The 24,825-nt window shown below is 33.7% G+C and overlaps 1 protein-coding gene across 4 annotated transcripts; it reads left to right on the forward strand.

Moving 5' to 3' along the window:
• Positions 1–3,494: 3,494 nt before the first annotated feature.
• On the forward strand, positions 3,495–19,229 carry LOC121251545 (MADS-box protein AGL42-like). Of its 4 annotated transcripts, none has more exons than XM_041150817.1 (9): positions 3,495–3,685; positions 3,773–3,882; positions 3,969–4,175; positions 16,528–16,609; positions 17,787–17,848; positions 17,952–18,051; positions 18,270–18,311; positions 18,418–18,459; positions 18,828–19,229. In XM_041150817.1, exons 3-9 carry the CDS (start codon positions 3,994–3,996, stop codon positions 18,942–18,944), a joined length of 627 nt encoding a protein of 208 aa, XP_041006751.1. In that variant the 5' UTR covers positions 3,495–3,685; positions 3,773–3,882; positions 3,969–3,993; the 3' UTR covers positions 18,945–19,229. The 4 variants fall into 4 exon arrangements, with proteins under 4 accessions (XP_041006751.1, XP_041006752.1, XP_041006749.1 ...); XM_041150815.1 differs by having other exon boundaries at positions 3,496–3,685; positions 3,989–4,175; XM_041150816.1 differs by having other exon boundaries at positions 3,496–3,882; positions 3,989–4,175.
• Positions 19,230–24,825: the final 5,596 nt, after the last annotated feature.

The following is a 24,825-nucleotide window of genomic DNA, read 5'->3' on the forward strand; positions in this document are numbered from 1 at the left end:
ATTAAATGCAGCCATTCACGTCCCAAAAGTAGTTACATCAAAAGTTTATTGTTTTATAGTTTCAAAACCACAATTGGGTATGTACGTACTTACATCTAGAGTTTTGGAGATCGATCGGGTTTAGGACAATGCTTGATAAGCATGCAGAGTTTTAGCAGATAATAAGCAGAAACATACAAATCTAACCAACGAACCCAATTATCGAAATTGCTGATTCAATACTCTGTTCACGTCTCTTAAAGTTGTTAAGGATGCTTAGTTATCTCACATATAATGCATTTTTTTGCATAGACCAAAGCAGTTATTTTATATTAAAAAAAAGACGTAGTCAATCACATTAGTGGAGCGCACAAGGAATACATAAAATTGAATGCACATAGAGTTTTTAGCTTATTAATATATATGTAGAATGTTTTATACAGTCTGAAAACGTGCACTTCCTTCGTATTTTCTTTGAAAAAAAGTGAGAGTCAACATTAAAAAAATAATTTTTTTATGTGAATCTCAAATTTATCAATTTTTCAAAGAGAGTACAGTAAAACTATACATTTCAAGATTGCAAATATCATTTCTTATATTTTACCCTTTAAAAAAAGGATGGCTAGCTCTGTCACTTAGATCGAAAAAGGAATATACGCTCTTACACGACTGAATATACCATAAGAGTAATGCTACATGGAATCGTGGAGTCTGAAAGCGTCGCACAATCGTTTTGAAAAAGTATAGAATCTACTATTAAAAAATTAAATTTTTTTTTTCATGTAGATTCCTATTTACTCACTTTTTTAAAGGAATTGCGAGGCGCTTACGTACTCCACGACTGCAAATATAATTTCTCATACCATAAACCTATTTTTTTTTTTTTTAGGTTTAAGGTTTTATTTTGCTGAATAAATAAATCAAGAGCAAATAGAATTTATGAGAAATAAAGCAATGTATTGTATTCATAAGACTTTAAAAAGATAAAAAACTATTCATCATCAATTTTTTCATCATTTTCTTATCATACCATGACGTGGCTAAAAAACATGTATTAAAAACATTAAGATGGGCTAATCCTACACCGCTAGATATATTATCTGAAAATGAAGGCCTAATCTTATCAAAGGTCTACTTGCATGTAATAATATATATATTTTTAAGTTAACTTAAAAATAAAATTAACTATCCAAACGAGCCAGATACAACTATACAGGCCTAGATACATTTTATTAAGATGTGGACGGCCTGTAATGAAAAAGTGTAAGAGTAAAGGTCAATTTCTCTTATTACGCTCGACTTTTTAGAAGATTCATTTGTAAGCTGGTGTACACAAACCCTAGGCCTATGTCGTTCCTATGACACTAGCAACAATACTTGATTTACAATAAAAATTTAAAATTTAAATCTCTTATAAATCAATTTTGCCATATCAACAGTATAGAATGTGTAATTTACACACCAACTTACGAGTATAAGAACTTTTACTTTTTTATAAAAAAATTTATAGAGATTTATACACCTACAAGGTATACTTAGCATTATTAATGTTGTACAAAAGTTATTTAGTTAGTCACTTAAAAAAGAAAAACACAAAATATCTGTATCTCAAAAGAGAAATAATTTGTATAAATCTCAAATAGACAAGTTTTGCACAATCTCTTTATAAAAAAGTGAACCTAAAAAAAAAAAAAAAACTATTATATTTTAGTAAAACCTATTTTCTTACAAAAAAAAAAAAAAAAAAAAACTTACATAAAACTTACCTATTGGAAACTTATATATAATATTACTCATCTCAAAAACCTATATATTAAGGTTTCATTTGGTTACACAAATAAGATGATAAATATATAAATAATAGTAAGATAATTTGTGAATAACAATGAAATAGTTTGAGTTAAGATTTTATAAGATTTTGGGAAAAAAAAGAAAAACTTGAATAAAAAAATTATAAAGTTAAATAGGGTTGAAATATAATTTTTGTTTTGGAATTTGAAAAAGTTGAATTATTTTTTGTGTTTTGTTTAGAAGTTTGGAAAAATTGTAATGATTATATGAAAAAAATTAAAAAATTAAAAATTAAAAATTGATATTTGAATATTGAAATGAGATAAGATAGTTTCACAATTTTGTAAAACCAAACCGGGCATAAACCAAATCATCCACATTAAAACTAGGGGTGTAAAAAAAAATCGAAAAATCGGCTGAACCGGACCAGTACATATATTTTTAATTTTTATATTATATTATATATATTATATGCTAAATTGCTAATTAATATAATATATTATGATCTTATTATTGAAGTCCGTTAATTTTATAACATATATATTTTTTTATACAAGGGGGTGGGGGTTTTCTCACTCAAGTTTTCTATTTGAAGAACCGGATTATATGCTATCAGACCATCATGCTCTTGACAATCTTATAGCATACAATTAATATAACATTTATATAACATAAAATTAATATAATATTTGATGTAAGTTAGACACTACTTATACTAGTATAATTAGACACTACTTATACTATTTTAGTTTTATTATTTTAGTTTATTAATTTCACTAATAAGCTATATACTACTTATATTATACTAGTATAATTAAATATTAATAAATTACTAATTGTTAATAATAAATTTTAAAATTTAACAATTAAATTTAGTATTAAAAAAATTACAACACTAAAGTTGTATTGTGACATCCCACATGATAAATATAAATATAGGTAATGTATGAGATCCTATATTATTTAGGAATGAGAAGTTTTTACTCTTTATAAAGTTTTAATGTGATTTCAATTATATTATTGATTAGTTTTTTTTTAAATTTATATCATTTAAATTAAATCTTTTATTAAAACGTTACATATATATAATGTCATATGTATAAACAGAAAATTAAATCGAACTGGACCAAAAAATAAAAAAATAAAAAATTTCGATTTAAATAATAAATCCATCCGTATCTATTCTTAAATTTTCAAAAAATCGATATATTCCGTTATTCCTAATTAAAACGGGACCATGGCACCAGGAAGTTCTGATCCAATGGCCGACGGTAAAATATCTCCTGGAAAAGCACATGCAACGCAAATTCCAGCTGTGAAAAAAGTCACCATCACCCCCCAATTGCAGTAATCACTTCCCCAATGTTGGCTGACTCGCCGTACAATGCGAACCACGTGACGCGGTCTACTCCCATTGGCCGAGAAACGAAGCTGCTGCGGTGTCGCCATTTGATTGGGTGATTGCCAACGTCATTGTACGATGATATCGACGTGGTGCTGTGACTACACTTTTCCACCACTTTATATTGGAGCTCCACTCTCCACAGAAGGTGGACAAAAAATTAATAAATAATTATTTTACTTCAGTTTGTCTAATTTCCTAATATTTGCTTAATTTCTTTTACCAAAAAAAGGCAAGAGATAGGGATACGTATTTTCCTTATCCGAATCATTTTTGGTAATTTTCTTTTTCTTTTCCTTTCTTTTTTCTCTTATGCTTTTCTTTTTTTGTGGATAAGGACTTGGAAGAGAGAGACAAGGATTTACGAAAATGGAAAGAAAAGGGTGTGTGGTCTGAGTCTAAAGAGACGACGGACTATACATCCATCCATAGCTACGAAGATCTTGATCTTTGTGTCTGCTCTCAGAATCTTCCTAGGGTTTCTGTAAATTTTCCAGCTTTCATGTAGCGCTGGTTTGTTCTGTTCCTTTTGTAAATCCGTTCTGGTTTGATCTGGTGTTTCGTTTCAACAAAACCCTGATAAGTTTTTTTTTTTTTTAGTTTCTGTTTTGTTCGGGATTCTCTCACCTTCTGGTTTGGAACTAGTTTTCCTGTCGTTACTTCTCGAGCCAAAGAAGCATTAGCGTTTTTGGAAATTTCACTAGAGCTTGGTGAGATTTGAAATTATTTCATGTTGATCCTTTTTAAGCATTTTCGCCGATTTCGGTCAGTGTTATGGCATACTGATATGAAGCAGTTTTTTCTGGTCATTTATAGAGGACATGGTGAGAGGGAAGATTCAGATGAAGCGAATCGAAAATACGACGAGTCGGCAAGTCACCTTCTCGAAGCGTCGACACGGGCTGCTAAAGAAGGCCTTCGAGCTTTCCGTTCTTTGCGAGGCCGAAGTCTCCGTGATCGTATTTTCCCAGAAAGGCAGGCTCTATGAGTTTTCGAGCTCTGAGTATGTTTCTTTCATAACCCAATCCTCCCTTTCTTTTCGTTTCGATTTTTTTTATGCTGCATCGATACTTGTAGTCAAATATTTATGTGCATTTCTTTGTATTTTCCCTAGATATAAAAAAATCTTCACGCTTTTGGAATATTTATGACTGCGTGATGTAGCAACAAGGTCTGGGAAATTGTAGTAAATGCCTTGTGTACGAGGAACTTGGCCTTTGATCAGTGTGCGATATATTTCTCTTTGTTTCATCTCTTTCTCCGTGTGTTCGTGTCTCATATCTTAATATTTAACATATTTCCTACGCAATGATCGATTAGATTTCACTTCGGACCTTTATAGATTATCTTATACCTTTTCGATTCCGTCCATATTCACAGATTGATTAGAAGGAAAAACAGCTCTCTAGTACTGATTTCCACTACTCTGATAGCTTCCCCGTTTTCTTCCCATCCATTTTCGAGTTCCTGAAGTTTTCAGAACTATATATGCTCTCCGCGGGTCTGATTTCTCTCCCTCCCTCCCTCTCTCTTCCGATTTTTCGCCTCTTTTAATCTTTGCTGAGTTTCCTAAAGTGCCTCTCTTTAATCATCTTATTATGGAAACTTTCATTAATTAGGGTTTGTTAAAAAATTTGATGAAGCATGGGTATATATAGATATACTGCCGGCCAGTTTTGATTCTAGAACTGGGTAGCCACGTTGCCGTTGATCGTTCTGGTTCAACCGGTGGGACTTTCCCTATTCGGCATGTTCACTGCAATTTCCCTCTTCTAACATTTCATTTGTAATAACTTCGATTACCATAATAGAGAAATTCTGTGATTGGTTCGTATTCTACATCTCCAAATGGAAAAAAAGCCTCATATTACAGTTGCTTTTGCATCACTAAAATAATAATCAATGAATTAATTTCCTGTGCGCAGGCCGGCCAGTAAGTAAACATTTAAATAGATTATAAGTTCCTTTTGAGAACTCACAGCCTTTAAGAGCTGGTGAGAATTTACTACCATTCATAAATTTCAATTCACAAATCTCACTACTATTCACAAACCATGTCAACTCATCTCATCTTTCAATCTAAACGGGGTCTAAAGCTCATTCATCTGACAGTACCGTGTTTTTTAGAGTTGTAGTACTTTGTGGTTGATGAGATATGATGTGATTTTATGAGATATGATGAGATAAAGAAGAAAAACTATGGTTAATCTGTTGCATTCGCTTTGTGTTGAGAATTTGGTTCGACGCCCATTGTACTTTTTATGTCCAAGATATCATATCTTGCAAGAGCTACGTTTTTTATGACTTGCGCTGGATATTTCTTAGACACAACAAGACATTAAAATTACCTTTCCATGCCATTACAATTCGCATGAAAAGAAGTTAGGAGAACCTATCATATTTACGTTCTGTCGTGACTTCTTACTTTTCTTGAACAGTTATCTTGTTTATGTCGCATGTTCTATATTTAGATAAAGACGACTGTTATGAGCTGCATATGTAACGATAACCATCTCTTTCACAGCTTTGATGAACTGTAGACCATTTTCTGATTTAAGTCTATGGCTCTCGTGACGGCCTCCTTCCCCCTCCAGTTCTGTGTACCATCACCATGATCAGTACCTTTTCCCTTCCTTGATCTTAGACTTTTTTGTGCCGCCCCCATAATTTGTCTATTGCCCCAATCCTCCACACCATGACCACCACTCTTACCTCCCCCCATCCATTGCATGAAAAACATATATATAGCTGTTAAGGTCTTTATAAAAGCACATAGCCAGAGATTCATCATACACATATACTTCATGTATAACATCCCAAATGAACTTGCTGTATAATCATGAATACTGAGCAGTTGTTACTGCACAACATTGAATTAAAGGTTATAACGGAAAATGTTGAACTTTCTTTGGCTTAGAATTTGGATCTCCCCTTGAAATCACAACTCCATAATCATGACACATGCGGGTTATGTCTCATATAACATGGCACATAACACATGTTCAAGTCTTATCAAGTCGTATCACCCTTCACTTGATTTCCGAGCTAAATGTCTAACTCCCACATAGCTTGTGGGTTTTCGCTAAGTGGTATCATCTTCTCTACCAATCTTTGGGTTGCTAAGCACATAACCGTCAGTTTTAGGCTTGGTTTGGATAGAGAGATGCCTTCATCTTATCTTATCTCATCTCATCGCAATATCAAAACACTACAATCACAAACACTTTACAATTTTAAATTTTTAACTTTTTCATCTAATTATTACTTAATTATTACAACTTTTTCAAACTTTTAAACAAATTTTTTTTTTTTAAATTTCAAAATAAAAATAATATTAAAAAATTATATTCTAACAATATTAACTTTATAATATTTTTATTCAATTTTTTCTTACATTTCCCAAAACCCCATAAAATATTTTAATTCAAACCATTTTTAACTCATTTATCTCAACTCAAATATCTCACTATTATTTATAAATCATCTCAACTCATCTCATCTAAACTCACTATTCAAATTAGCCGTCTTTGGGTTGGTTTTAAGTTTTAACATTTTACTTTTCCCAATCAGATTTCATGGATTTTCTTCCATAAATCATGTTTATGCAAGAACATTATTAACACAGGACTTCTAACCGAGTAAAAGAGATGTTTATCTTTACTGTATGCAGTAGCATGTTATGCCAAAATAATTTATAACTAGTTGGTAAGTTTTCACTCTCACTTTTGTGTTAAGGTTTGGTCTAGTTCTTCTCTTGTATTTTGTATCTTTGAATGTATAACATCCTATTTGTTAGAAAAACAATGAATTATTTTGAACGTTAGGGGTCATTGTATAACCCTAGTGTTGATGAATATAGAAATTATAATGGTGCTAACTACTAAGAGACTTGCCTGGTGGTTACCAAGATGAGTTCTTCTCATCTCATCTCATATAATTATTACAATTTTTTCAAACTTCCATACAAAATATAATCAATTTAACTTTTTCAAATCTCAAAACAAAAATAATATTAAAAAATAAAATTCTAACAATATTTTATTCAATTTTCAACTTTTATCTCATTTCATCTCATCTGTGTAACCAAACGAGGCATACCTTTATAGCCACTCCTTTGGTTATGTACGAACACCTAGCTCCAAGAACTGCCGTTACCGAACCTCCTACAGAATCCTATACTCCTCTCTCTAGGTGTATTGAAGTGATACTAGAGTTTCTAGTATTTAATCTAACATGGGAAAATGAGGAGGAGATATTTACGGGCATATCAAAGGAAGCTGCTAAGTAAGGGCGATTGTGAAGGGACATGCATCCCTCCATTTGTTCCATAAAGTGTGCTCATTTCCATAATTTATTAGAAGGAAGGGTGGTGCCCCACTTTTAGTCTAATAGAGCATTTGTATATATCTTATATAGGAACAAGCTCTTCGAATTTTAGTGATCATAGCCCAACTAAATTTTTGATCAACTGGCTAGGTAAATGTACGAACTAGGTTAAATTACCTTACTTGAGTGTATAAAGTAATGATCACGTTCTAGTTAATCATTTGTTAATAAATTTCATCTATTGAATAATCTCTATACCGTATATATGCTCTAAGTTAGGTTGGGGGTTCCATCAATAACAAATTACCCAGCTACACGACGAACACTACATATTAAGAGCACTTTTGAGTACTAAAACTAATCACAACCAGCAAAATGTTATGAAGCCAGAAAAAAAGACATAAAACTGACCACAGCCATGGTTTAAATTAAAAATGGATCATTTTTATCCTGATGTAAAAAATAGATATTTTTTGAAGTATTCTATGTATTTTGTGTGACTGAAAAGAAATGGGAAAGGGATTATGCTTCATTGAATTGTAAACTATGATCATCGGTTCATGTCTATGGCACTCTTAACCTCTTCCTCTAATTCTCATTGCTACCACTACCATTCTCTTCCCTCAACTTCTCAGAAATACCACTGTCAATTCTCTCGTCTCACCCCTCCGCACCATCATGACTAACACTCTTGCTTGTAATTAGATCTAACTCTAGACTTAGATTAATCCTTGGTACCATTTTGTCATGACTCAAGGAAACACCAATCATATCTACGTTATGCCCAATGGATTACCATCATTCTCGCACAAATCTTTGACCTTTTTGTTAGGATCCATATTATAATGTGATCATGTGATACTGGAACATTGTATATGGATCCTGACAAAAGGTCAACACCATTCTAATACACATCGACCCCTCCTGGGACGACAACATCAAGTTCAGTTGTAGGTAGTGATTTATGACAATTTTGAATCGGTTATTTCGTGTTGATAAAAATAATTAAATCATATGTATAAAAGAGTATAAAATATAAATTATTGACTAGTTTCAATAAAAATATGATATAAATCTAAATAGTTTCTATGAACATGTAATTTATGTATTTAACTTCAGTTGTCAACATTTTTTGCCTCATATATGAAGAAGATAAAGACCATTTAGTTATTGTTGAGAAGTCTCACACAGTTTAGGAACAAACTAATCTTGAGCTTATAAGGAGTTACCTCACTTCTCCTATTAAACCTTTTATGAGGAGAAATGAGTGTTTCTACATGGTATCAGAGCAGAGGTCCTGAGTTCGAACACCGACTTTACACTCTATTCTATTTAATTAAATATTTCACTTGTTAGGCCACCTATTGAGAGTGAGTGTGACCCACAAGTGAGGGGGAGTGTTAAGATATAAAATAAATAATAAAATCTAACTCTTCCCAACAGTTTAAGTTTTTAGGACAAGTGGTGATTTCACATGGTATCTGTGGACAAGGTTTTAGGCATGTTTATAAGGAATGATCAATCCTCTCTTGTAGAAACGATTTTATGAGATGAGTTAGGCCTATGAATTTTTTCATGATATCAGAGCAGGTTAACCTATGACTGATGATGGGCTCCTGCGACCTACCCACGATGATGATATCGGAAATACCGGCCCACACGGCTTGATAAAGACCATTTAGTTATTGTTGAGAAGTCTCACACAGTTTAGGAACAAACTAATCTTGAGCTTATAAGGAGTTACCTCACTTCTCCTATTAAACCTTTTATGAGGAGAAATGAGTGTTTCTACATGGTATCAGAGCAGAGGTCCTGAGTTCGAACACTGACTTTACACTCTGTTCCATTTAATTAAATATTTCACTTGTTGGGCCACCTATTGAGAGTGAGTGTGACCCACAAGTGAGGGGGTGTTAAGATATAAAATAAATAATAAAATCTAACTCTTCCCATCAGTTTAAGTTTTTAGGACAAGTGGTGATTTCACATGGTATCTGTGGACAAGGTTTTAGGCATGTTTATAAGGAATGATCAATCCTCTCTTGTAGAAACGATTTTATGAGATGAGTTAGGCCTATGAATTTTTTCATGATATCAGAGCAGGTTAACCTATGACTGATGATGGGCTCCTGCGACCTACCCACGATGATGATACCGGAAATACCGGCCCACACGGCTTAGGAACAAACTCATCCTGGGCTTTATAAGGAGTTACCTCACTCCTCCTATTAGGCCTTTTATGGGGATAAATGGGTGTTCTACAGTTATAAGCATATAACAAATGTAGTATTTTATGCACAACCACAAATTTAATACAAAACACTCATTCATCTCCTAATCTTTTGTTCAACTAAAGAAAATAAAGAACTACATGTTTTATCTTTCAATTTTTCTGTGATTCTTATTAAAGACAATGATGAAAAAGTTAATACATGTTTAGTTTTATCATATTTTTGTACAACAAATTAAAACAAAAATCTAGTTGTTAGACAACTTAAAAATAACTATAGTTTTGAATTGGTTGGAATTGATTCAAATCGGTCTATGTTGTTCGATTTTAACAGTTCAATGAAAGATTAAAAAAGTTTACTAAAATTGGTTCGGTTTTTGACCGGTTCAACTGAATTGACCTGAATCGAACCGTTTCTTCAAGCCTTGCTTCTTGTTGATGCCATCGCATTCATCATTTGGTCTGTCATTAAATCACTAGCGCATTCTTTATCCCTTTTTCAATAACAAAATCTGAAAGATGTATTCCTGAGGTGCTTATCTTGAGTTTTGTCTTTTCTACTCACATTATTGTTTTTACCATCACTTTCATTTGGATTTATAAGAAGATATAACATCTTTTGAATTCTTTGTAAACCTGCATGCATTTTTTATCCACCTAAATTTGAACTCTATGAGTTACATATATGAAATCTACTTTGCATTGCAAACAACTTAGGCTTTCTGTTCTATATTTTTACTCAGTTTTTCAAATCATACTTCAAAGGATTCCTCTGCAATTGCAGATCAAGTGTGTTATCGAATGATTCATAAACTTGAATAGTTTATTGCCTTTTGGTAGTAAAGAGGAAATAGATAGTAAGATACTTTGATCTGATCTTAATTTAACAATAAGCCATGTGAATGAAAACAACTTGTCGTACCTGTACTTTTTCAAAATGCAGTACATTGTTTTATCTAGATGTTCCAGATTATGGAAGTTCTCCTGCTTTAACTTCTTTCAGCCTTACTAGTATCAGATCATAAACAATAAACTAAGCCCCTCGAAGGATGTTTTAAGTTATACTGTAATTACTAACATGATTAATAGAAATGAAATGAAATGAAAAAAAGAGGTCATAGCACTATTATGCCGGATCTGCTCAGGAGATGGACTAAAAATAACAGTGTACTAAATTAAAAGAATGCTGGTAGACCAAGAAAGAGGAAAGGTAAAATTAGCAAAGGGTCTTAATCCAAACATTCCACAAATGAAAATTTTACATAATGCGTTAATTATCACCTCACGCCCATCTCACAATGTTGATGTAAACTTATCCATCTACTTTTAACCTTTTTTCAACTGTTCATCCAAAAGTCGATGGATATTAGTACTGTCATTTTAGCATTTGAGATGGAAACTAATAGGATAGGGTGTAGTATACATAACTCTTCCACAAAACACCTAGTTAATTCTTTGTTAACCCTCCTATAAGCTTCTTACGGCCGGTTACCTTTTTTAAGGTGAGTAATAATAATTTAATATTATATATGAAATAAATTAGAACCTGATAGCTAGGTCTACAAGACAATTAAAGGTAAAGAAACCGATTATTGTCAACAAATAAAGCCAATAATAAATTTCTGATATATGTAATGTCAGAAAATTTCTAGTTACACCTATCACTAAATCTGCTTAGTCCTAGCTTTGGCGTCAAAATAACAGGCCCTCAAACAAATGTCTCTGTATTCATGCTATAATCTTTGCATTCTAAACTTTGTCACATATATTTTCTTCAAGACATGGAGATAAAATAAAAGAAAACAAATCTTATATATGCTATCATAAGAGATTTCAAGCTCAAATTTTTCCTCTCTCAGAACTCTAGAGCTCGGTTAGGCCCCGTTTGGATGATGAGATAAGATGAAATGGTTTTAGATGAAAGTTGAAAGTTGAACAAAATATTGTTAAAATATTATTTTTTAATATTATTATTGTTTTGAGATTTGAAAAAGTTGAATTGTTTATTATATTTTGTGTAAGAATTTGAGAAAATTGTAATGCTGAGATGAAGTGAGATGAAACCGTTTTTGTATCCAAATGAGGCCTAAGTTTCTAGATTTCAACAACAGTTGCACCTATCTTCATCATGGGTCCATCTCGTTTCAATTTTCTTGCTCTTTTTTATAACTCGAAAATAATTGTTAAGTTTTACCTTCTAGAATTCCCTATTTTGTGTCATTTTTTAATCATCTTTTGCAATTTGATTCCTTCCTTCAGTTTGATACCTTTCAATTTGATTTCTATAAAACTTCTCCACTCTCATGACTGGTAAGAAAGCAACCTAATTAGGTATAAGTACTGAAGTCCCATTTCAACAGGTATGCTTAAAGACATCAAATGCAACCAACGTGTCTAGGAGATGTCTAATTTTCAACATATTAAAGCTGCTTTTACACCAAAAGATTAATTAGCAGGTTCATTCATCCTTTTTTTCTCACTAGGTAGAAGAAAGATATTTTTTGTTGTTAGGAGGCACGTAGTAAGTAAAAGTGTAAGGTGCATGCATATTTCTATTACATTTCATAATCGTGAGTGGGCTCGAGGCAAGTTAAGTTTTAATTTCACTTATTTTCTTGATCCTTCTCATGGGTGTGCGATGCACCTCTCACTTACCATATGAATTCGAAGACTTAATTTTTCCCTTTATTTGTTTCTCTCCCTCCCTCCCACGTTAATGACTCCATTCATTTATGGTGTTTCAGATATGAATTGAGACATCTCAAGTGTATCATTTATATCTCACCAACAAGATCGATCCTATCTTTTGGCATCAGTGATGTATGATTAATTAGTCTGAGTTATTGATTGGAAAATGCTATTATCAGCTAGTTTTTTCCCTTGGCTCACGTTTGGTCCAGGGAAACTTAATGTATGCTTTGTTTGTAATACATTCATTTGGATTGCAAACAAGTATGGAATAGAAGATAGAACAAAACTATTGCACAAGAAAGTAAGATTTACATTGTTTGGCTTGATAGCCTATGTTTATGACCAAAGACAAGGAAGAACGATACAAATCTACCCCAGTCCCAAACCTTAATACACCGAAAGCTCCATTTTCTCACAATGGGAAAACTCAATCTCTCTGTGTGATGAACCAATGGTGTCAGCCACTTCTGTATATGCTATATTCTAAAAGAGTTAGTGAAAGTTAAAAATTATAGTTTCTTAGAATTACTTGTAAAGTTCGGTTCCACCTATTAATTAAATATTCAATACGAAATTGTGCAATGCCTTTGCAAAGTCACCCTCCAAATATGGGTCTCAAATGATTCAAAGTTGGACAAGTTCTCTCACCCAAATCTATGATTTTCTCATCAGGACCTACATTGCATTCAATCCTAGTTGCACATACTATTGTAAGTTGTCTTTGATATATACCAATAAATTGTCGCAACCCTAGAAAGCATTTGTCACATCTTCATAGTAATCCACAATGACCGATCAAAGTTACAATTCATGAAGCTTTTTAACCTTGAAAAAACCAGCATGAAGCTTAGTAATTACACGTACAGTGTCATCACAATCCTTTTGTTATGATCTTGAGGGTTAAAGGTTTAATCAAATTAGTATCCAACAGTTGTAGGGCTTTTGGATCAATGGTTGAGTCTTTAACAATTGGCATTAGAGCAGGACCACGTCAAGGGTTTAAGTCACGGAGGGGGCAACCTATAGGCTAGATTAAAATGTTTTGGTACTTTGTATGGGTATAGTGTTAAGTCATTGAATACTAATAGATGAATTTAGCTGCCAAAAGGGAAAGTGATACCACTGGGTCAGTGTCGATAGAGTGGGCCACCGTGGACGTTGGATTCGGAAGCGTGGTGGAATATTATGATCTTTAGGGTTATATGTTTAACCAAATTAGTATCCAACAGTTATAGAGCTTTTGGATCAATGATTGAATCTTTAACAATTTCAACCCTATGAGGGACGACATAACAGTTTGAGGCATATAATATTCCCCACTCAAATACTTAGCACTCGATCTGTCTTTCTATAATGTCTTAGTGCCTTGTGCAATTACTGGGTCAATTGTGGTGGTACCCCTTTACCATTACCTAGGAAAAAGCATTAGCATATCCATGTTATATTTCGAAAAGAACAACACAAGCTTATAGTTGAAGATCTCTAGAATCACTTATATAGTCTGTTATAACTTGGTAATGCAATCATCCAATTCAAAGTGGAGCTTAATCATAATTTGGAGAATTACAATCACCCTTTCTTGAGTCTTTTATATTCTCATTAGGTTCTACATGATGATGCAATTTGATACCATTAATCATAACCCAAAGAAGCACTAGCCACATCTGCATTGAGGAAAAAGAAAGGGAGTCTAGCTAAGGGCCCATTGCCCCCTATCCCCCCATCCCTCACCCTCTTAAATCTCTAAATTAATTTGTTTTGGTCCCCATGCCAAAATCAACTAGTCCCACAAAGCCTGTCTTAATAATTATAAGCTGTCTTCTTCAAGTAGGAACTATAGCCCATTTTTTACATATTTCTTAATATGGATTGAATTATTCTTCAAAACTAGGTTTAGTAATACTATGTGGGGACTTGGACACTGTAGTTTTACATGGGCCATGACAAGATAAGTAACAATTAATCTCCCTACTACACACCCCTATTTATGTGTATATACAGTATATGCATGTCTGCATGTAGGAATGTTATGTATATGTATGTGTACGTGCATCTTACATCTTAATTTCAACTATTGCATTTTCTGGATTTGTATTTGAAAATTCAGCGGAACATATCCCAAATACATGATCTAGAGAGAATGAATTTGTCTTTGAAAAAAAAAAAACACAATGGAATAATTATCAATTTAAAAAGCTATAAAAAAACATGTATAAGCAATCACAGATATAAAAATCAAAATCAAAGAAAGTAGTAAAAATAATGAACATAAAGATTTTGGTTATGAAATGAAAATTTTATATAGATTTCTTCAAAAGATAAACTAAAACCCGATCTGGGTGTTCAGTTTTCGCCTATGAATCGTCTATAGAAGAATATATTACGTACAATCAATTTAAGATTTTGCAAAACATTGTAGACTCAAACGCCAGACTATAATCCTCGTAAATGATCCACTGGATGTTTGCCTGCAACATTTGTCGGTCACAGAAAAATGTTTCCAAACAATATAATTCCAAAATATTGTCAACCAAACAAAACCAACATAGACATCTGATCATTACAGGAGAAACCATAACAACCCTGCTCTATAACTGAGGTAAACTATAATCGGTAGGATCATTTTGGTAGAAAAACAAATAGGGTTAATTACATTTTGCTTCTTCAAATTTTTACTCAATTCACAATGTACCTCCGAAACTAATAATTGCATCAAAGTGGACTCTCGAACTTTCAAAACTTCCCAATCTCCCCTTCTGTCTACCAGCAGCGTTAAATCTAAAGTAAATTTACTGCACGTGCTGCTTATATGCATAACATTCACTGCAAAGATGTAATTTTTATTTAATTTATTATCATTGATCATAACCATATATAAAATTATTTTATATCTAAGTTGCAAGATTTATTATTAATTGATAGCATATATTATTTTATATTTTATATGGTCAATGATAATAAATTAGATGAAAATTACATCTTTGCAGTGAATTTACGTTAGATTTAACGCTGCTGGTAGACGGAAGGGGGAGATTGGGAAGTTTTGAAAGTTCGAGGGTCCACTTATGCAATTATTGAGGCACATTGTGAATTGAGTAAAAGTTTGAGGGGATAAAATGTAATTAACTCAAACAAAAATCATATCTTTGAAGCAATTCAACCCTGCATTTATTTTTTGATAAGTCATTCAACCCTGCATTTTAACTCAATTACAGCACAAAAAGCAGACCCCCTATAACACTACACCCAGCACAATTGCTATGGTAGACCTTGCCATTGAAGCGCTCAATATACTTTTTATATTTAAGTAGCTAGAGTTCAATTGGACATTTAGGACTCAATCGGGACACACATTGTGGTGAGATTGACCTTCATATTTATTTATTTATTTTTTTCTTTCGACTCTTTTTAGTTCTTCTAACTTAACCCTTTCTTGTACCATGATATGTGATAAGGTTGCTTTCACTAGGTTCCGTTGAAGTGATGTATATCAGTACAGTTTGAAATCTCCAATGCGAGGAGAATTTGTCTCAAATGTCTAAGGCATCTAAATACTGAGGCTTTCATCTTTTTTTCCCTGATAGGAGGGTTTCACTAATTTTATGAAAATATAACTGTTGTAGATCAAGTTGAATTCTAACAAGGAATCCATGCAAATATAAAATAGGAACATGACTACCTGCTCTTTTTGCATAAAAAAATATTTTACATTTATTAGCAATTGATTAGTAAGTAAATTATATGCTAAAAAAAGTAATAGCATTTGAAAATTCCAGTAACTTGAACGTTGTTTTATGCATTATCGTTTGGATAACATTATAAGTGGATTAATAGAGACATTTCATTTACATGGGATTCTTAATTGCCTTTAACCCATTAATTGTGAAGAGCTATAAACTAGATTTAAATTTTAGCCACTATTACAACGATACAGTACAGAAAACTTCTCTGGTGAATTCGTTCCAACTTGGAAGCTCACATGTCCTATTTCATCTATGGACATATGGGTACAATTGACTTACATCATGTTACAGAGTTCCTCTCTTTCCCCCTTTAACAAATAAGTTACTTGTAATGATCATAATATCTTTTGCTTTTGGAATTTCAGCATTCATGAGGTGATAGCACGATACTTTAAGCAGGCAAAAGGTGGGCAAAACAACAACATTGCAGTGGAACAATACATGCAGGTAGGCCTTGATCTCGCACTTAGAAAATATTCGGTGTCTTATTATTATTGAAAAATAACGGTATTGGGTGCTAAATAATGACATTATAAATTATGAAGATATTGTTTAGGCATGTGCTAAATCCGGCATACATTGTTAGGTTGAATTGAGCTTAAAGATGATTTCAAGAAACTCCAATATAATTGACAAATGCAGGAATCATATTAATGATTACAGGTAGTTCCCCGCGTTGTTCCTATGAATAGCTCTTTTAGGATATCATGCAGATGTGATAGTGCGTTTCCAAATCACAAAAATTTATGCCACGTGAAGAGTGAGACAACGAGAGAATGTGGAAGCATATGTTTCTTTTGTAGACTCTAGCGGAAGGTGACGTAATGAGAGACTGATTGTACCTCACTTTATAGGGCTGATTGGAAATTTGCTGACATTCCTTTAATGGGTAGCCGGTTGGACTTTTGTAAAATTATGGTTGCTGGTTTGTTCTCGTGGAAGAAATGGTTCGGGTAACTACATATGCTTAATGTTCAAGGGAAAGTCACTGATTCTGATTACTTCAAAATAATTGTCTGCTGGAATTGTTTATCAGAGGCTAAAGTACTTTATCATCTAGGGAATTTAATGACAGAGAGGGAAAGGGAAGGAGCGTGTTTTAGGGTTGCTAGGGGGTGTGATAAAAGGCAAATTCATGGAGCCGTGAACAGTATCCTTGTGAAGGAGATGAAGGGTTCATTTCTAAAACGAATAAAGTGAATTACTCAACATATTTCAAATGATCAAGTTTGTTTCTTGATATTTTTGGCAACCATATGCCTTCACACATCGGGAGTGACGAGCTGGAATATATTTAGGCTTGACTTCATGACCATGAATTTTGAAAGGAAGTATGCTGACACTTCATCTCTAGCTATGAGAAATAGAACAGATCTAAGGATAAAGATGGTAATATCAATTTTGTCTTTATGTATAAAAACATTAAACATAGCTTATAGAACCGGTCTTTAATTGCTAAGACATATGTGTCTAGAATTATCATGCCAAATCATCTCACCGTTCTATGAAAATTATGTTGCAATTTGGATACTAATGTCAAGTTTAACTCAGAGCCTCAATTCCATGAACAACACAAATCAGTTGCTTGCTTAGTCCTATTGTGACAAAGAATTCCCATATGCAGCAATTGATGCGTGGCAGTGCAAGCATGACAAAGCAGATTGAGCTTCTTGATGCGTCTCAAAGGTTATTCTCCTGCTTTGAAGCTGCTCCCTGCTGCATTTGTTACTTGGAATGTTAGTCTCGGTCTGATCTGGAATTTCAACACTTTCAAATTTGCTTGTCATAGGATGCTTTTGGGATATGGTTTAAGTTCGTGTACTTCTGAGGAACTTCAAGAGATCGAGAGCCAGCTGGTGCGAAGCTTATCCCGTATCAGGGAAAAAAAGGTACGTGGATTACTACTACCTGATCTGAACATGGCTTTCTTCTTAAAATTTTTATCCGGTTGCCATGGAAATATCGGATTAGGAAGTCGAGGGGCCAGAAAATTCTGGTTGTCTTTACACTAACCTGTATCTCGAAATTCCCAGCAATTACCAAATATATAATTAGAAAATGAATATTATGAAAGCTAACAAGCAGAAATAAACGGCCTAAATTACAGGCTCAGTTATGGAAGGATGAAATAGAGCATCTAAAAGACAAGGTATACTTTCCATGAAGATCAATAAATACGTTCTATTTTAACTATATATCAGCGCCAAAATATATGTCTTAACTAAATTTAATGCATGCATTCTGTTGAAATTCAGGAGAGACTTCTGTTAGAGGAAAATGCAAGGTTAATCGAAAAGGTAAGCCTTCAAGGGCTCTTGATCTACCCAAACCCGCCACAACTTTTGAAGATGTTCGCTATCAGTTTACGTGTAACTTGTTTTGACAGAAGTGCATTTTTTTAATTGGATTCCATTGTGGGATATAAACATGAACAAAATTTCCAAGACCAAAATTATTCTCTTCCCTTCATGCTTTCCAGGGTAAACTAGAGCTAAAAATACTTGATGTCTGTGGAAAGATAGCCTTTCCATGCAATATCCCTTCTAGCAAATCAGAAATCATGATGATTGATATATATACATATACATATATATATATATATATATAAGTATTTAATATTTCCCAACTTTATAACACTTACTGAGGTGCAAAAACTCAATGGCAGTTACCAGCTCAAGAGAAAGATATTGTACCCTACAGAAGCCAAAGTAGCCAAGTTTCAGACATAGATCATGTGGAGACTGAATTGTTCATCGGACTGCCAGAAATGCGCTGCTCATGAAAGAAGTTTCGGCATCTGCTCATGATGATCATGTTCTCCCAAAAATTTAAAGATTATTTCTCGAAATAAGAGGAAATAATAAACAAATGCATTGTGTGATTGTATAACCAGCTCGTTCATCAAATATTTGTCCATGTCATGTTCATAATTAATAGTGTACTGTTGCTTTCTATATATCATATGATTTCAGTACTGTAAGTAATGATATATTAATCGAGGGAATCACCAATCTTTAATCATTTTCATTCATTATGTTAATTAATCTTTAGTGCTGATTGAGACAAATTAGCATACATTATTTCTTTTTTCTTGTTAGAGTTTTTATTGCGTTACATTGGAAAATAACACTAGCTGGGAAAATGTTATGAAAACTGATTACAATTTACAGCAAGATGGAGTTGTAAAATGATCCTGTCCTGAATTACTACGGTGCCTACGTTAATTTTTATTTTATTTTTTTATTTTTTAAAAAACTAGTTCATCCTGTCTATAATTAACTTTTATATTGTAGATCACCCGCTCATCAGAAGTGATTTCTTTGTGTGTTAATATATTTTTATTAGAGGGAACACATGAAAATGCAGCTGTTGATCATCTCGAATATTTGCTTAACTTCAGCCATATACTTCGATAAGGACTCTGACCATTACGTACTTGACAAAGGTAGACAAGCATGTAGACACAAAGAGACGTTCGGTCCGCACTCCGCACAGTAGACTCGTGAATGAATGAATGAATTAATTAATACATATTGGTTGGCTGCTTGCATTTGTAAGGGAGAAATATGAAAGATGAGAGTGATACCTATTTTATATCTTTAAGAATATATTTGGGATAGAAAATTTAGAAAAGTTTTCATAATTAATTTCTTTAATTTTAAATAAACTTCTTCAAAGGGTAGCCAACCACCTCCAGCTAGCAGGTTACCCACGTGTATAAAACTTCGGACTGATTTGAATTTAGAGATTAGATGAGATGATTTTAAATGAAAGATAAAAGTTGAAAAAAATATTATTATAATATTATTTTTTAATATTATTATTATTTTAAAATTTGAAAAAGTTGAATTGAGATTTGAAAAATTCAATTATTTATTATATTTTGTCTAAAAATTTAGAAAAATTGTAATGATAAAATGAGATGAAATACTTTCTGAATCCAAACGAGACTTTTGTGTGTTGCCCACAGAGAGAAAAAAAGAAGCGTCATTCGGTATAATACACCTACTCTTAATTAGTACATCTGGACAATGTATATCCGTGCATAAAATGCTGAATCAAATATTTGTAAACCTTAAAAACGTGTTAAATCGGTTTGAACATCAAATCTATACATGACAACAGCAAATATCTCTTTGTTTTTAGCATCCAAGGATAGGATGACTACTTAATTTCATAGACCAGCTCCTTAAACTCGAGAGAAAAAAGTAGGACAAAGCCAGGTTAACTTGGGAGTACTTTTGGGGTTGGGTTCCTACTCCGATAGTATCAGAATCCAACATGACAAACTCTTACCCCCCAACTTCTACTTCAAGAGTCCCTGAATCCAGCTTTGTTTCTCCTTCTCGGAGTCAGAATTCATTATCAAAGCTTTTTCATGTGTTTAGCAATTAACAGGTATCAAATGGAGATCACTTTCACGTATCTAAACACAAACAAATAAGGAAAAACCAAAACAAATTCATCAAAATACGAATCTAAATCTATTCCAGAAACTATAACTGATCCTTAAGTTAAATTTAGAATGTTTAACAAACTAATAGCACTACACTAATTTACTAAAAAAGATCAAAGATTCTATAATTTCTGTAATTTACCAAAAATCCACTACAGCTTAAGTTCATAATATATTGAATGAAAAGTAAGAGAATCGTGAAGATTTACATGAAGGAGAAATTGCGGCCAGAATCCAAGCTTTCTAATTAACTCATTGTCGAAGTCATCAAGCCAACTAGCAGTAGATATTTGGTTGAAGCAGCATTCAGCTTCGATTTGATGAGCTCGGCAACGTTGCCAGTTTGATTGAAGCAGCGCGACCTACCTAGCTACCACCTGTGATTGCAACTTGTGATCGTGAGAGAGGAAAAGTCAATAGATCTAGAGAGACAGAGAGAAATAAGGAAGAAAGAGAAATGAAAGGGAGAGAAACCAGTGAGGGTTAATATCAAATGGTGCCGTTTAAGTAGATTTTCACGGCATGAATATTCATGGCTTTCTTGTACTCCGAAACAATCATGCATAAGTGTTGCTCTTGTATATGTTTAATGTACTTGAATTATGCCTACTTCCTATCATCAATAAAATTATTATGAAAAAAATCTCTTTATAAGTCTTATTTTTTACACATCTAACACACCGCTGATGTGAAAGCTTTCCACATTAGCTATACTAGAAAATGATTGGGCTTTTAATTTTTTATTTGTTGACAAAAAAGGTTAAATGGTGCCGTTTAGATGCCTAAAAAACGAGCCTTGAAAAGTAACAGACTCATCTTAAAGAAGCTCAAACTCACGAAATTGTTTCAAATGTGTTACCAACTGAGATTTACAACCTTGACCACTAGATCGGCCCTTTTAATAAAAACAGAAAAAATATACAAATAAAACATATTATATGTAATAATTAGCATACTTTTGTGTAATTATACAATATATAAAATCTTTAAATGATTTTCGATGGTAGTATCTTGATTTCAACATTAAATGTAGTATCTTGATCTTCTCTGATCTTCTTACTCTTATTAGGTTTTATGTTATAATTATATAATATTTAACTCTTTAAGGCTCCGTTTGGATGTTGAGTTAGTCTCATCTCATCTCAACATCAAGACACCATTCAAATACAAATATTTTTAGTTTCAAATTTTAACTTTTTCATCTAATTATTACCTAATCATTACAACTTTCTCAAACTTCTATACAAAATACAAAAAAAAAAAAAAAAAAAAAAATTTAATTTTTTCAAATTCCAAAACAAGAATAATATTAAAAAAATTATATTCCAACAATGTTTGAACTTTATAATATTTTTATTTAACTTTTTCTTTTATTTCCCAAAACACCATAAAACATCTTAATTTAAACCATTTAACTACTATGTACAAAAGAAAAATTCTATTCATCATCCTCACACACCACACTTTATTATTATTATTATAATTCTTACCAAATGCGTGGTATATGGATGATGAGTAGAAGAATTCAATAAGTTTAAGAAGAATAAAACCAAAACAAAATTTTAAAAATAAAAAAATAAAAACAAGTGTGGTGTGGCGTGTGGGGTGACGAGTAACAAAACTCTTTACAGAATTCTCATCTAATCTCAACATCCAAACGAGGCCTAAGAGTGTCAATATTAGCATCTTCATTAACAAAATTCGCTTCAATATAGAGATAAACCAAGAACTCTTTATATATATATATATATATTTATATATATATGACAAATATGGGTGCTACCCGCCCTAAAGCACCCTACCCCACACCGAGGCCCCACCTAGGCTGGGTGACCTTTTCTTCCCCAGTGCCCATCCTTGTTGAATGGATAGGCGGGTTACACAGCTCACCTTCCAAACCCCAGAAACCAGTTTCGCATCATAAAAACCATCTCAAACCCAAATAGCTTTAGGAACCAAATTGATCACAGTAAAAAACCCCTAAGAAAAAATAAACAGAACCGAAACCTACATCCAGCAGTCTAGAACCTTCGATACCCTTGGCCATGTCCACGGTAGGACTATGCAAAACTTATAGCAGCTCCGACTCTGGCCGACGTCCACTTCGACTCCAACGGAGTTGTTTCGAAAATTTTGGTCGGAGTTGGAGCCAATTTAGACTTCGACATCCGATATTGACACTTAATATATTTAATGTTGTAATATAAATAATAGCCATTTGAGTGGCCAAACGGTGCAGGCAAGCGTTTTGCAACACGTTGACCCACGTTCGAGGGCCCCATGTATGAGACATGTTTTTACAAACTTTTTTTTTAAGAAATAGACATCGTTTACACCTCCTATATATTCATATCTTCTTTTAGCTAAACCTACGCATTTCCTCGGTTGACACTTGACAACAACTTTGCTTTCTCTCTTGAACTCTTCCTTTGTTTTCTCTCTTTGTTCTAACTTCGTTTTCTCTCTTCCTCTATCTTTGTCAATCGTGAAATCATTTCACTGAAATTTTACACACAACACGTACCACTACTCTCTCTCTTCTACTACCTACTTATCTCTTGACACACTCACTCTCCACCCAGCCTAGATCTCGTCTTTGCCGCGAAGCTTCCTTTTCGATCCGTCCCTTTCTCGATCCCCTGTTTCAGCTTGAGTTTCTAAATCCAGATTACGACTACTTGAAGACCATGCAGTGGGATTATTTTGATTTGTTTATTTTTTTTCGTATGCTTTGTGAAATCCAGTAATGGTGTCAATTTGAGAGTAAAGTCCTTTGATTTTTTTATGTTTTTTCATATGCTTTCATGTGTTGTTTGGATGTTGAGAAAATGGTAAGAAAATTGAAAAAACAAAGCTTAACTCTAAAGGCCCTCCGACCTCCAACTCTGGCAACTCTGATAGTAGTCAAAGTCCGCTCGTGACCGGAGTTGGAGTTGGACCCAACTTTGTCTTCAACTTTTGTCGCAGTCAGAGTTCGGAGTTGGGCTTTCCGACTCCGTCGGAGTCGGAGCCCAGCCCTAGTCTCTGCAACTTTTCTAGACCCACGGCCCACGGCTAAGTGATGGAAGCCTCACTTGCACTCAAGTGTTTACGGTCGTGTTGGATGGATGAATCAAGGGCTACCTTGAGGCACCACCAAGATCCGAATGGTTGGAAGATGAAAATCAAAACTAATTCGGGCTAGCACTCAATTCTAAAAAATTAGGGTGACAAAGCATAAGCTTCACTTTTATTGCAAATAGCATAATAATCAATTACAATGCAAAACCGAAATAAATAGTACTAGGGTTTGGCTAGCCCTCCCCCAATTATTCCCTCTAACAACTTCTTTTGAAATCACAATCCCAAAACAAATCAAACTTCTAAAATTAAGGAAACAATCCCAACAACTCCTAAAATACAGGAAACAAATTAACTAAATAACAAATGGATAAATTCCTAATTTGAAGAAGCACAACTCAGTCATTATCCTCCAAATCGCCCAATCCCCTAAAATCAAGGGATTTACCTCATCCCCTAAATTCAAGGGATTTGCCAGCAATTCAATCAACCTCTAGGTGGCAAGCGGTTGGTCCTCTGTGGCCTTGCCTTGTGCGCCCAAAGCCTCACCCTCCAAGCTATGCAAGCACCCCAAAGCCACCTTCCTAGCCTTGGCACGCCTAGCCCTCCTAGTGACATTGCGGATAGCCTTTCTTGCATCTCCATCATTCCTCCCCCCTTCAAGATCGATCTTGTCCTCAAAGTCAAGTTCTGGAAATTGCTCCTTGAGAACCCGAACAGTCTCCCTATAGCATCTTCAGTTGGAAGCCCCCTCCATTGAACCAAGGCTTCGGTTCTCACTTGGCCACCCTTCCTCACAAGCCTATACTCCATGACCTTCTTAGGTTGGATTACCATCATTCCCTCTTCATCCGCCATGGGCAATTCATTCACCACTTTGGTTGGATCTCCAACCTTTCTCCTTAGCCATGAGACATGAAAAATAGGATGAATGTGAACCCCGGCCGGTAAGTCTAGCTTGTAAGAAAGCTGTCTGCACTTCTCCATTTAGCCCTCAACCTGCTCAATGTTGCCTTGGATAGTGCCTTGTGCTCCCTTGGTAAGTACTTTAGAAAGACCCAATCTCCCAACTCAAAGGACTCCATGCTTCTTCAGTTGTCAAAGTGCTTCTTCATTTGGTCTTGAGCACGTGCCAAGTTCTTTTTGA

The sequence above is a fragment of the Juglans microcarpa x Juglans regia genome, chromosome 2S (assembly GCF_004785595.1).
Source record: "Juglans microcarpa x Juglans regia isolate MS1-56 chromosome 2S, Jm3101_v1.0, whole genome shotgun sequence".
NCBI lineage: Eukaryota > Viridiplantae > Streptophyta > Magnoliopsida > Fagales > Juglandaceae > Juglans > Juglans microcarpa x Juglans regia.

Bases quoted from the DNA above. Each gene is read 5' to 3' on its own strand.
- LOC121251545 (XM_041150817.1), top strand. From the start codon at position 3,994: ATGGTGAGAGGGAAGATTCAGATGAAGCGAATCGAAAATACGACGAGT. The intron at 17,849-17,951 runs GTTATTCTCCTG...TGCTTGTCATAG, and splicing joins CTTCTTGATGCGTCTCAAAG to GATGCTTTTGGGATATGGTT. The intron at 18,460-18,827 runs GTAAGCCTTCAA...ACTCAATGGCAG, and splicing joins ATGCAAGGTTAATCGAAAAG to TTACCAGCTCAAGAGAAAGA.